This window comes from Megalobrama amblycephala, linkage group LG3, assembly GCF_018812025.1.
Source record: "Megalobrama amblycephala isolate DHTTF-2021 linkage group LG3, ASM1881202v1, whole genome shotgun sequence".
NCBI classification, from domain to species: Eukaryota; Metazoa; Chordata; class Actinopteri; order Cypriniformes; family Xenocyprididae; genus Megalobrama; species Megalobrama amblycephala.
In genome coordinates, this window is record NC_063046.1 from 10472278 (window position 1) to 10486336 (window position 14059).

Genomic DNA, 14059 nt, shown 5'->3' on the forward strand with positions numbered 1-14059 from the left:
ATTATTATTAAGAATGCTGACACTCTTGTAACACATAGTAATTTATTTTAATATTTGTATTTTTAATAACGATTTTAGCATTAAGAGGTGTATACATTCAATAATTTTTTTTTTTTAGATTTTACAAAATTATTGGAATTATTCAGAATTATTTTTAATATTAGTGCTGTATACAGTAGGCAAATTTTGTTTTATATATTTTACACACACACACACACATATATATATATATATATATATATATATATATATATATATATATATATATATATATATATATATATATCACACACACACACACACACACACACAGCCAAATCAAAATTTATTCAGACACCTTGAACATTTCATTCATTATTAAAGTTTATTCACTATAGTTTAAAAATATGGTAATAAAATATGACAAGATCTCAGAGTTAAACTGTGTCAGAAAAAAATTATCTTAATTATGTCAGATAACACTTAAGCAAAACACGGTCAGGTCAAAGTGTCTGAATAATTTTTGTTCCCAAATTTTTATTAATTTTACTGGTAGTCCACTGAGTGAAGAATTTTTGGGTATAATATGTCACAGTTTACTTTATTTTGCTATCCTCACTTACATAAATGAACTATAGTGTCCTGAACCCACTAGTAATATAAAATATATAAATATAAATAAAAATAAATAATTATCTAGTGTCTGAATAATTTTGGGTTTGACTGTATATATTACCTGTGACAACCTTCAAAGCATTTAATTACAACATTCAAATTAACAATAATTCTAAAATCTTATATTTTATGCATTTGTTTTTCTTTTTATTAATAATGACGCAGTGAATAGATAGTAAATGAATGAGAAATAGATATTCTAAGCTGATCAATAAAAATAGTATTGGTAACAGCAGATACTCAAGGTTGCAGTTAACTAATGTAGTTAACTAATGAAGCTTATTGTAAAGTGTTACCAAAATCTCCTTTGAATAATTTGTAGGTTGATTCCACTAAGAAACACACTGACTCTGCATTTTCATAACTTTCATAATAAATAATTGATCTTCCTTTCATTTAAAATGATGAGCTTGTCTTCAGTAATGTCATGCGTGTGTATTTGTGTGTAGGGACACAGGAGCGTCTGACGCCCGTACTGCGAGATGTGACAGGATGCTGAACCATCACTGCAGAAGGAACCCAGAGTTGCAGGAGGAGCTGCAGATCCAGGCGGCGGTGGCGGCTGGCGATGTCTACACTGTCCGCAAGATGCTGGAGCAGGGCTACTCGCCCAAGATCAGAGACGCCAACGGCTGGACGCTGCTGCACTTCTCTGCGGCCAAGGGCAAGGAGCGCTGTGTGCGCGTGTTCCTCGAACACGGAGGTAAAGGGTTTGCTTGCTTTAGGACAATGGCGAGATGGGCAAGTCTGATTTAATGCGTCACTTTGTAAGAAAATATCTAAAATGCCCAGCCTAGGTTGACACTTATTAAAAACTGTGCTTGGCTTGCTCAAGGTGGCTCTTGAAGGAATACGTTCAACTAAAAAAATTGGGGCCTTATATTACTGCCCTATTTTTAAAACACAGGCTTCTGTTTTTTAAAAGCAGATGGTGATTTAAACTACCAAGCTCCAAAAAGGACAAAAAGCATCATGAAAATTTACAGGTTGTGTTTAGTTTGGTGTGGATTAATCACTATATAGTTGTAAATGTGATCACTCTCCTCAGGTAAATTTGATTTCACAATGATCAAGTACTTTTTCTCAATGGCACACTCCTGATAACCAGTTCACAAAGGTGATATTTTACACTTTTGAACTATAATAAGGTTCCCTATCTTGTCATCTCTTATGCTTTAAAATACTAGACTGGTATTATGCTGCTAGAATAGACACTTCTGTTCTGATATGTTCATGTGTAAGTGTGGTAATGCATGCAAGACGTTAGGGGGCGCTATAGAACAGGGCTATATTTATCAAAAGCTCTGCAGATAGAATGAACCACAATTTAAGTGTTAACTGTGCAGTGGCACTGCCCTCTGTTCTAATTGAAATTCAGAATAAATTTAGTTCGAACAGGGTTTCGGTGGGTCCTCCTATGGATCTAAAACCTATAATTAATTCCAATATTAACTACAAATGGCAAACAGTGTGGGATCTATATACCATGAGCAAACTCCATGAAATTAGTCCCATCAATGTTGGGAGAAGTTTCTAGCATTTTTGAATTCGATGGGACCAGATTGTTTATACCTGTTGCCGAATAGGCCATTTCAGGGTGACACATACGTTTTTAGTTAAATTAAATATAGTTTTACAGTTTTTAGCAAAAATAGATTGTTCTCACCATGAAAATAGCCACAGAAGCTGGCATGTTAAAAAAAACAAACATCTGACAATTAGTTATAAAAACTTACCTTTGAATTAAGTCGATTTTTCTGAACTCACTTCATTTTGATCAGTTTCAAAGAAAACAAGACTTCATATTTTGTCATTTTGCATCTCAAGTAAATGCACCTTGATTTAAGAATTTTTTTTTTAGAAGCATTTTATGTAGTTTGATCAGATACAGTAAAAGTTATTTTCATATTCTAGTGGTTGGGAGCAGAGGCATTCAACCTACTTTATTTCATTTCACAAAAAAGTAACAGATATATGTTGGAAGCTGTGTTCAAATGAAGTTTGTATTCAAACTCTGTGAAGTGTTGCTTATACAACTCACTGTGTTTCTTTACTTGGTCTTAAAAAGGTCTTAGAAAGTCTTAAATTTACCTTCATAAAACCTGTAGAAACCCTGAATCACATTAATCACTAGCATGATACAGTGCTTTGATTGAAATGCTGTAGTGCGCAAAGTGTGCATTTTTGCATGCTAATTATACGCTTTAAATCCCTTCATATATTGCGTCATAAATGTTGCATTTGCCAATATAGCCAACTTCATAATGTTTAGGTTTACTTGATTTATCAGGTTTCACAAAGTCATGGAAAATCTAAATATCTGAATTTTTTCATTGTCAGGAAAAGAAATTGAATTTACTGTAGTTGATATAAATGTTTCTATTTAAGTTTAAGTTGAATATATTTATTTAACATATTTATTCATAACTACTGAAAAATGGTGGGTAAATTATAGAAATTCTTTGGTCAAAAGCTGTAAGAACACAGAATTATGAATTTTTAGCTAGCTAAATGTCCATCCAGCCTGCATAAGATGGTAATGAAATGTTGGATTTTATATATATATTATTTTAATAATATTATTATTATTTTTAGTTAATTGTTGAAAACAAGTATAGCCTTTATGGGTACACAAACATGACGGTTCGGTCCGTACCTCGGTATTAAGGTCACAGTTCGGTACAGCAGGAGGGAGAAAACTAAACATAAAATTGCCTCTTTTTCTTCTTTTTTTATTAAACAGTGGTTTATTGAACAAACTGTGTCTCTCCCTTTAAATAATTTCAAATTTTCTTAAGGATAAAAAATGTATCCAGCTAATGCTGTAGACTACATACAGAGAGCCCTTTCTTGCACTACTATTAAAGGTTACAATTAACAACAGAGCCCATTGCCATTTAATAATAATATAATAATCAACACTCCAAAAAAAAAAATATATTTTGCACAAAAGGAAGGTTTTGCATTAACTTCTAAATCTAATTATAAAATTATTACTCCAATTCATTTTTGAAATATAGTCTCATATACAGTTACTGTCATAACTTGTTTTCATGACAAATTTATTTAAACATATATTAAATGATTAAGACATTACTAACAGGTAAAGTAAATATAATGAATATATAAGCTAACAAACTCTAGATGGAAATGCTCCCATCTAGAGTTAATTTCTCTAGTGAACTAACATGCTGTGGACACTAAATGACTTTCCTGAGGTAAATGTTATGCTACGTGAGATATTATTCTCAAGCTGTTTTATTAATGTCTTTCTGTGGTTGAAACACTGGTTGAGAGATAACACGCATATCTATAGGGCTGCACAATGATTAATTGCGATTAATCGTTTTCAAAATAAAAGTCTGTGTTTACGTAACGTGTGTGTTCTGTGTATAATAATTATGTGTATATAAATACATGCACATGTATAAATTTAATAAATATATACATGTATAAATAAATATACATATTTATATATATTTTATATTACATATAAATATAAATATTTTATATATAAATATTTTTTTCTTAAATATATACATGTATGTGCATGTGTGTGTGTGTGTATATATATATATATATATATATATATATATATATATATATATATATACACACAGAACACACACATATATTACGAAACACAGACTTTTATTTTGCAAACGATTAATCGCGATTAATTGTTGTGCAGCCCTACATATCTAGACCGTCTGTTCTTCTGATCGTCTGTGCACTTTTTCCTGTTGTGGCAGTTAGCAAACAGTGTTGCATTACCGCGCACGCCCCCTTCTGAATTGGAGTGTGGGTCGGCAGTGATTCGTGCCTGTATTCATCATCTAACTGCATGAACCGAACCGTGACGTCCGTACCGTACAATTCGGGATCACTAATAGCCTATCATAATTAGGGATGGGTACCGAAACCCGATATTAAATTGACCCCGGGGCTAAATTTTGAAAGACCGGTGTATCGATAAGCTCTGACGTTAACGGTTCTGCTATCGGTACTGGAGAAATTATGAAAAAAATACACGTACATTTATTATTGCTATATAGACATTATCTTGCGAATACTATCTCGCCAGAGTCGCCAGCTGTGTCTGTATGCAATAATATTAGGACATTTGTCTATGGTGCATTTTTGCTTTCGCAACCCAGAAGAGAGATCGCGCTCACGCAGTTACAGCGCGCACAGCCGCTCACATGAAATCCCTGTTTAATGGTGACGATGGAGGAGAGAACTAAACAACTAAACGTCTGCTTACACTTTAGGTCTGTGATATTATGCTTATTTTATTTTTGATTTCGATTTTGGCTTCCAAGTATCATCAGAAAGAAGATTTCTGAGGTAAAACTATTAAAAACTATCCACGGTTCGTCTACCACCCCTTTATTCTATTCACAGCTGCGCGCGTTCATTTCTCCCTAAACCCAAACTTAACGTCAGAATCAGCACAATCGGTGATTGTTGTCTTTACTGTTGCTAAATTGCAGTAAATGTTTGATAATTATTATCAACGTTTTAAAACGCTGAAAGCACAATAATCCGCGCAAGAGACGCTGTTCCTCAGGCTGAATTGTGTGAGGCTGAAAACGGGTCTCTAATAGACAAACAAATTACACTTTGGGCTTCAGGTGCACGTCGAAACGATCAAATACACACACAAATATGTTAAAATGACCGGATTGGAGCGTGTTTAGCTACTTAAACGCAGTTTATATCGTAAGTGTAAATGAACAGCTGGGAGAAAATCCGATGTGTGTTAATATCTATTGTCTTAAAGTGACAGCAGTCACAACATTTATTCTGATGATTGTGCCATCAATGCTAATCAAACAACAAAATGCAAAGAGAAAATCACTCAGCGCTTCTTCTGGATATAGTTATCCTTAATAAGCATTAATCTATTAATTTATACTGTGAAAACCATCCAGTGTTATTTTACATTTGGTTACTTTACTTAGATTTCTTTTATAGGCTAGGTCTGTATTACCTGAACACATGAACAAATGAAAGCACTTTATTTCATTTGTGTCTTTGTTTTATTGTATTTGTCAGTTTGTTTTACTTTCTTTGTTCATGTTCTTACTGTATCTTACATAAAACACCAAAAATGCCGGACACTATATAATATAAAGCAATGTTAATTCAGCTCTTATATATATATATACATATAAACAAAAAGTACCGATAAGAATACCGTTAAAGTACCGTATCGATAAGCAGTATTGGTAAGAGTAGTAATATCGTTAAAACCTTAACGATACCCATCCCTAATCATAATGCAGTTGTAATATATTTAATTTATTCACTTTCACATGGCATTTTAAGATTTTAACATTTAAAGTACATTTTGAAATGTCCAGCATTAGAGCGCTCATGTTACACATTACTGCACTAGAAATAAGGATAGATATCTATATAAATGCAAATTCAATTTCTTATCTAATAATTATAGTAGGCCTAATGCATCTATCATATATCATCTCTACAGACATTTTTTCCTTGCTTGTTTAGTTTAGTCATGTGTTTATCCTTCAAGTTGTTTTTTCTCTGTGATCTACAGCGGATCCCACAGTGAAGGATTTCATCGGAGGCTTTACAGCTCTGCATTATGCTGCCATGCACGGCCGTGCCCGCATCGCCCGCCTCATGCTGGAGTCAGAGTATCGCAGCGACATCATCAACGCCAAGAGCAACGATGGCTGGACCCCTTTGCACGTGGCGGCCCACTACGGCCGCGACTCCTTCGTGCGTCTCCTCTTAGAGTTCAAAGCCGAGGTGGACCCGCTCAGCGACAAAGGCACAACGCCGCTTCAACTGGCAATTATCCGCGAGCGCTCCAGCTGCGTTCGCATTTTGCTCGATCACAACGCCAACATAGACATTCAGAACGGCTTCTTGTTGCGTTACGCCGTCATTAAGGGCAACCACTCGTACTGTCGCATGTTCCTGCAGCGGGGAGCGGACACTAACCTGGGCCGGCTGGAGGACGGACAGACGCCACTGCACCTGTCGGCCCTCAGAGACGATGTGCTGTGCGCTCAGATGCTGTACACGTACGGAGCCGATACGAACACACGGAACTACGAGGGCCAGACCCCTGTGGCCGTTTCCGTCAGCATGTCTGGCATCAGTCGACCCTGTCTGGATTTCCTGCAGGAGGTCACAAGTAGGTTCTTTTTCCTTTTTAAATCTTTATATGTGGACTGTCAGAATTGTTCTTAATTTTTTGGTAGATGGTAGGGGTGTAACGGTACACAGAAGTCACAGTTCGGTATGTGCCTCAGTTTTAGGTTCAGTACGATTTCGTTACAACAGGAAAATTGGTCACACTTTAGTTTAGTTTAGTCCAGTTCTCACTATTAACTATGACTTTTGCCTCAATAAACCCCTAATTACTGCTTATTGATAATATGTTAGTGGTTACGTTTAGGTATTGGGTAAGATTATGGGATGTAGAATATGGTCGTGCATTAATATCTGTTTTTTAAGTACTAATAAACAGACAGTATTCTAGTAATATGCATGCTAATAAACAACTAGTTCATAGTGGGAATTGGACCCTAAACTAAAGTTTTACCGGACAAAGGAACAAATCCACAATGTTAGGTGTCTTTTATTTTACTTTGAACAGAAAGTAGTGCAAATCACAGTTTGTTCCACCTAGTGGCATTTAGTCCCCCCGAGGTAGTTCGTACACTACAGCCTCCTTTAGTGTAATAAGCACTAAGCAGTAAACAGAATGCACTCTTGTGTAGGTCATATTTTTTTGCAGGGCTGATCAAAAATAAAAGGTATTTGGTCATAAACGGCTACAAAACTAAAAATTTGCTCAAAACTTAAGCCCAACCCTCCTATACTTAATTTTCCGTGTTCTGCTCCATTTTTAAAGTATACTTTCAAAGTATTCTCCTTTGTCCATGAGCGCAGAAAAACACATTCGATGCGTTTGCACTACCTAGTGGACTTTGTTTTCAAGCGCTCAAGTCATTTGTTTATGCGCTGTTCTTCTTAAGCTCTTTTTCCTGTTGTGGCATTTAGCAAACAGTGTTGCATTACCACGCACGCCCCCTTCTGGATTGGAGTGTGAATCGACTGTGACCGACTGTATCCGTCATCTAACTTCATGAACCGAACTGTGACGTCCGTACTGTACGGTTCAGGATGAATACATGTACTGTTACACCCCTAGTACATGGTAATAGTTTTGTGTTACTTTTATGGTAGGTGGTAATAGTAAAAAAGTTTGCCACACTGATTAGGGAGGGTCTCAGTATTCTAGGTGACATTTGGACAACAGTCCAAATTTTCAAGTATGTTTTAGCTAGTAACTTTTAAACCAATTGAATCTTTGAGTTTTATTGAAATTAAATCTTATTTAGCAAATACTTTTTTAAAAAGTTTTCCTTTCATCTTTATTTTATATACTTTTAAATTGGTCTAAAGTGACAGTAAACACATTTGTAGTGTTACAAATGATTTTTATTTAAAATAAATGCTGTTCTTTTGAACTTTATATTAATCAAAGAATCCTGAAAAAAAGTTTTACTTTGTTGCAGTTAATTTTTCATTTTTTTTTTTTTGCACACTAACATTTTTATTTGAAAAAAGTTTTTATTGCCAGTTTTTAGTTAATGGTTAAACAAGATAAACGGTAGTAGTTAATAAATAGTTAAACTATTTAAAATTTCAAGAATGTACCATTTTTAATTTTTGAAGTTTTCTTTAGCTCGTGCCGATTAGATCTAAAACTTCAAAGATAATTATGAAAATAAAGTTTCATAACATGATATACCTTGTCTAAATGTCACATTATAGTTGGTTTTCTTTTTGTTCCTTTATTTCTTGGCAGTTTTCTTGGTAATTTTTATTACCTTTTGAAGAGGACACCTTTTTGCAAGAATTGTTTTTTGTTTTTTTTGTTTTTTTACAGGAAAACTTTGGTTCAGCTCAACTAAACTTCAAGGTTCTAACTTTTGAAGCCGAATGTGAAGCTGTAAAACCTCAGTATTAATTACAAAAACGTCAACAGATTTAGTTCCCTCCAGAAACCAGTCTCTCTGGTGTGTTTGCTACAGTTTAAATTGCAATCCAATGATGATTTAGTGATGCACACAGCAACATATTGAATGGTGATGTGCATCATATATAATGTAATTAATTGCCAATACCCAGCCCTAATTGCAGTGCACATTATCGTTGGTTTACTTTGCTTTTTGTGTGTGTGTGTGTGTGTGTGTGTGTATTTTTTTTCTTCTTATATTTAACTGCAAGTTTTGATTATTGTTTTTGTTAACGAATAAGCTTGCCTTCGTACATTGCATCTTCTAAGCTTTAATTGTTTTGTCAGTCAGTGACACTCATTACAGTTAATATTACAGATATAAGTTAGAAGGGAGCTACAGTCAAGTCAAAGGCGAAGCATTAAAACTCGAGACGTAATAGCAAGAGTATCATCAAAGGAGGTCATATTCCCTCTTTCCTCCAGAAATATGTCAAATCTCATGGAGAGCAGCGGCCGTTCTGTCGATCTGTAAGTTGAGCAATGGCCTAACCTCCCGAACGAACACCATTATGATCTCAGTCCCCCACACGGAACAATCGGCCGTCTGAGAAAAGCGAGCCGTGTTACCTGAAGCACTAATGATCAAGTACGCAACAATGGCCACATTCCTGCGCGCCGCTTCAACTTTGATATCATCATATCAAAGCCACCTGTCCGTCGCAGACATTTACTCGCTGTCAACTCATTCAGCGTGATCCGATTTCACCTTGATTATTTATTAAAAAGGCACTTCGGCGGCTGTATTTACATTGACGACTCAGACTATGAGAGCATGACTTCATGTCTTGAAGGGAGTGACCGGTGCGCTCCGTGAGAATACGCACTGATTTCATTTAGGCTTCTCTGCCGTCACCTATAGTTGAGAGCTTTTGGTAAGGCATTGAGACTGACAGAAGACAGGGGCTGCAGATGGCCGTCTCCAGCCCTTTGTAGTGGTTTTTCCAGCTGGCTTCATTTGTGTGAGCACAGCCTGTGCCATATTGTGTTGGGACTGGAAAACTGGCCCATTAAAACTGATAAACTCTGTGCACCGGGTTCCTGGAACTCATTGCAGAACTTTACTGATATCTTTTAAGATGACAAATGCACAAAAAAGAGAGACTTTTTCAATGTTTTTCCCCCCTCCCCTGATGTCCACCAATAATATTGGTCAAGTTTTTTTTGTGCCAACTTTTTTAATGGCCTTTTTTTTTTTTTCAATTGAACGTCTGGTTTTTACTGCTGTACCTTTAAGATTCCTATGCAAACTTTTTTTCTGCTTCATCCTCCTCTTTGTGACAGATTTATACATTTATTATTACATTTACATACATTTACACAATCTCTCTCTCAATACTTTGAACTATTATTAAAAAAAGTTATCAACCAACTGTTTAACATTTTATTTACTTGACAAAGTCAGTTTTTGCTTGTATTTGGTGCCAAGAGAGTGTTAATGTTGATATAATTTTAATTTACTATGATCGGTTTGATGATGCCATTCACTTTTTGTTTATCTCACGTTTAATATTGTATTATGAATTTTATTTCTCTCTACCTGATGAGTTCACTGCATTTGTACACAGTTTTTGGCATATTATATCTTTTAGACTTTAGCCCATTGTTATTTTAGTATCATCGAGATACTCTTATAATTTTTATTAATATTGAATTAGTATTTATTATGTTTTATGTTTTCATTTGAAAGTTTTAGTAATTTTTCATTATCATTTTAAAGTTGTAGTAATTTGTGTTTTTGTCATTTTTATACATGTTTGTTTTAAATGTGTCGACAGTTTTTATTAATTAAACATCTATTTCAGTTGTAGTACATCAAGTTAAACTAAATGAAAATGAGAAATGCTGCCTTGGCAACTAGCTGAAATAAAATACTTTTAAGTTGTTTTTATTTTATTTGAGTTAACTTTTTTTTTTTTTTTTATGGTTTTCGTTTCAGTTAACTATAATAACCCTGCTGTAGCCACAAATCTTTTGTATTTTTCTCTGTTATCAGTTTGAAATAGTTCATGCACAGGTCGTCACACGGGAATGCAATCATTCAGTTTTTATTAAATGTAAACATAGATTGAATTTAACCTGGCAATCCTTGTGTTTCAGGGCAACCCAGGACTTTGCAGGATCTGTGCAGGATAAAGATCCGACAGTGCATCGGCCTGCAGAGCCTAAAGTTTCTGGAAGATCTGCCTATTGCCAAGGTCATGAAGGACTACCTAAAACACAAGTTTGACAATGTTTGACGGAAGCCGACAAACTCATTTCTGTAGGTTCCCTTAAGACTATGCAAACTCTCTTTTTTCATTTCTACTCAAAACCTCTGGGAGCAGGTGCAGCGTTTTGTACAAGCGGAGTGAAAAAGCCTCTTTACGGAGTAACGACTGTGGATCGGGGAGCACTGTAATGGCCGTGTTGATTCGTTCGTAGAAGGTGTCGTTTCATGCATGCCTGGAGAAATTCCTGACCCATGAGAAAAGAAAAAATGCGGACGTTTGATTTGTACCAAATATCTTTTTTGTTCTTAAATCAACAAGGCCTTTGTAAGTATTTGACATTTTCTACTTTCTAAATTCTCAGCCGCAGAAAAAGATAAAACCCTTTTAAACTATCGAGACAAATTGGCAAACGTTTAGGTCGCCCTCACAATTTTGTATGCATGTGCTATTTTCCTTTTTGCTCTGGAGAAACCGCAGTTCTTTGGTCCATTAAGTTATTAAACCTCTGTTGAGAATCCAATTTGTTCGTATTAAAAAACAAAATCATACCAAAAAACCCACAAGCTCTCCGTACATTTCAGTTTTTTAAAGAATGCCTCATTTAATTTAATTTATTTTTTTTTATTTACATGTTAATTAAGATTCAGTATCAGAGGTTCTTGGCTTGAGTTTTCATTAAAAGGAAAAAGTTCTAGTCACGAGAGGTCTATAGGTGAACGTATATATACAAGCATAAATCATTAACAAACTTTATGTAAATAATTGTCATATGTACAGCAGATATTTTTAGACTATTTAAGCCACAAGCTTGTGTTATCAAAGTGTTTTGGGGGTTTTGTTGAGTGGTTTTGTGCTTTTCACGTGACTTGTCAAGGGCTGTCGTGTGGGAACGTCCTGAATTAAACTGAAAATTAGATTTGATTACAGCTATATGTAATGCTTAATTTTAATTGGCCATAATTTCTTTAAGATTTATTTTGTTATGCACATGAAAAATCACTTAAATCTTTGCAATCAGTAACTTAATTTTTTTTCATCATTGTTTTTTAATGATTTGAAATGCACTTAAAGTACATATAAACATTTGTCAAATCCACTAATAAGGTCTGCATAGCATTAAGTTAGTTCAGTTCAAATGATACTTTGAGGAAAGCATTCAGTTTTTCATACATTTTTTTTTGTTTTATGTTTTCAGTCAGATTGCAAGTTGATTTTTGATCTTTCCCCCTAAAATCTCAATCAGTGTGAGACAGTTTTGTAGGAGATACAGTACTTGCGTGATCACTCTTTAAATGTCAGGACTCTAAACAGACTCTCATTTAATGTTACTCAAGACTATTTTATCCAAACCTTTTCTAACACTAGCTGCCTTTACTTGCAGTACAGCTACATCATTTCATCATGAACTCAATTCAAGAGCATTAAAGTTACCTGCCACAACATTTAAATGATCTCTTTTTTTTTGTCGCATTTAGGTTCAGTTTAGTGTGTTTTGGCCGTTTGTTGGGATCGAAACCGTCTCTGGATGACTGCTTGTTACCATAATGTATTGAACTTCAGAACAAAGTTTGGAGGACTGATTTGAGAGCGAGGGAATGTTATATGGGAATTGTCTTTACTAAGCGGAAGTCTTCCACAACTTCAACTACTGAATGTATATAATCTGCTGTTTGCGAGTTTCACTTGTACATTTGTGTGAATAAATGGATCTCATAATGTCCCCATTTGTTATTTTTCAAAGTCTTATTGCTGTACTTTGAAGCAGTAATTGTGCCGTGTTCATCGATTTGCATCCATTTTTCTAGAGTTTGATGACTTTCTAATAAAATATCTGCTAAATATGCTGATTACTGAATTCATTGTCCATTTGGTAACTGTACATTACATTCTAGGTTTTGCATTCTTGCCATCTTTACTTTTAATTCCAGTACAGTCAGCCCTAAAAACTAAAGGAATATTTCAGGTAAGATACAACATCAAATCAAAATGGACCCTATTTTAAATGCTTGTAGTCTTTGACAAAATTTAGTAACTTGTTCCACCTATAAAATGTCTTTTTTTTAGTTTATACCACAAATCCTTCTTACTACTCCAACCTTTTCAACCATCTGCCTTTATTCTGGTATGTAATGCCACTTTCCATGATCTAAAAACAAAGTCCTGTTCTGCATTTTTTTTCCTTTTGTATACCCAGTTTCATTTCATTAAAATATGTTGGATTACAGAAGTAAAATGACTTGAAAACTTTATCAACAGCATTTGCAGAATTTCAAGTCTTCCTCAGTTCTTCCATGTAGAAAGGTAGCTCCACCTTACAAGACTTATATGAAATTATTTTAAAATAATGCAGCTTTAAAATGCTTGATATAGATTTCTGCTTTTAAACCCTCCAGAATTACTTTAGTTTTTTTATTAATTTATTTTTGCTTTTACAAACTGAGGAACAAGTCAAAGCTATTTTCTGTGGTAATCAACAGTTATTTTTTTATTGTAGCGAGGTTCGTTGATAAGGGAAGGAGGCGGGAACCAGCAAACAATCAACCTAACTTTAATAATAATAAAAAACAACAAAATAAAAGTAAAGCGGCAGCCCCTCACGGATGACTGCTGCTTACACTAAAACAAAACAACAACATAAAGTCCAGGGGCATATTCTTCGTACCTCGCTTAATACATCTGAGATGATTTGACAGATGCCAGATCTTCTAATCGTGATAACTGAACTCTGGCTAATTTGGTTCTTCAAACGAATTTGCAGAATGGATTAAAATATCTGGATTAAGTTGTCTAAGATTACTGCGTGTTCTCGTGTTCCATGGAAAGGGCAGATGTATCGATACACGAAACCACGATCAGCAATGCAGCGATTGGCTGGAGTCAAGACGGCAACGTAATGACATCATAGAATGAGAAAAGACACCTGACAAAAAACTTGACGAATTTTTAGACATTTCTAAGGAAACAGCCAAGCGAATAAATGAAAGAAGAACGACATAAATGTTATAATAGATAAATGAAATGTGCACTATTTTTTTTTACATGATTACCCAATTATTTAGGCTATATTCACAATTTCTAGTATTTGTACAGGCAATTTTTTATTTCAATGTTGTAATTAGCAACTAAT

At 34.6% G+C, this 14059-nt stretch overlaps 1 protein-coding gene across 3 annotated transcripts in view; it reads left to right on the forward strand.

Annotated features, from left to right (window-relative positions):
• Window positions 1-12773, forward strand: part of asb7 (ankyrin repeat and SOCS box containing 7) — a 14088-nt gene extending 1315 nt beyond the window's left edge. The window contains exons 3-6 of one of the 3 annotated variants that reach the window (XR_007184083.1): window positions 1104-1357; window positions 6221-6826; window positions 10820-11256; window positions 12408-12773. Coding sequence is in view for 2 of the 3 variants with exons in the window: in XM_048183798.1 (XP_048039755.1) it covers window positions 1104-1357; window positions 6221-6826; window positions 10820-10959 (1000 nt within the window). In the remaining variant the exon portion in view is untranslated. Of the gene's footprint in view, window positions 1-1103; window positions 1358-6220; window positions 6827-10819 lie in introns of all 3 variants that reach the window. The other 2 variants (XM_048183798.1, XM_048183797.1) reach the window with 2 other exon arrangements.
• The last annotated feature ends 1286 nt before the right edge of the window (window positions 12774-14059 follow it).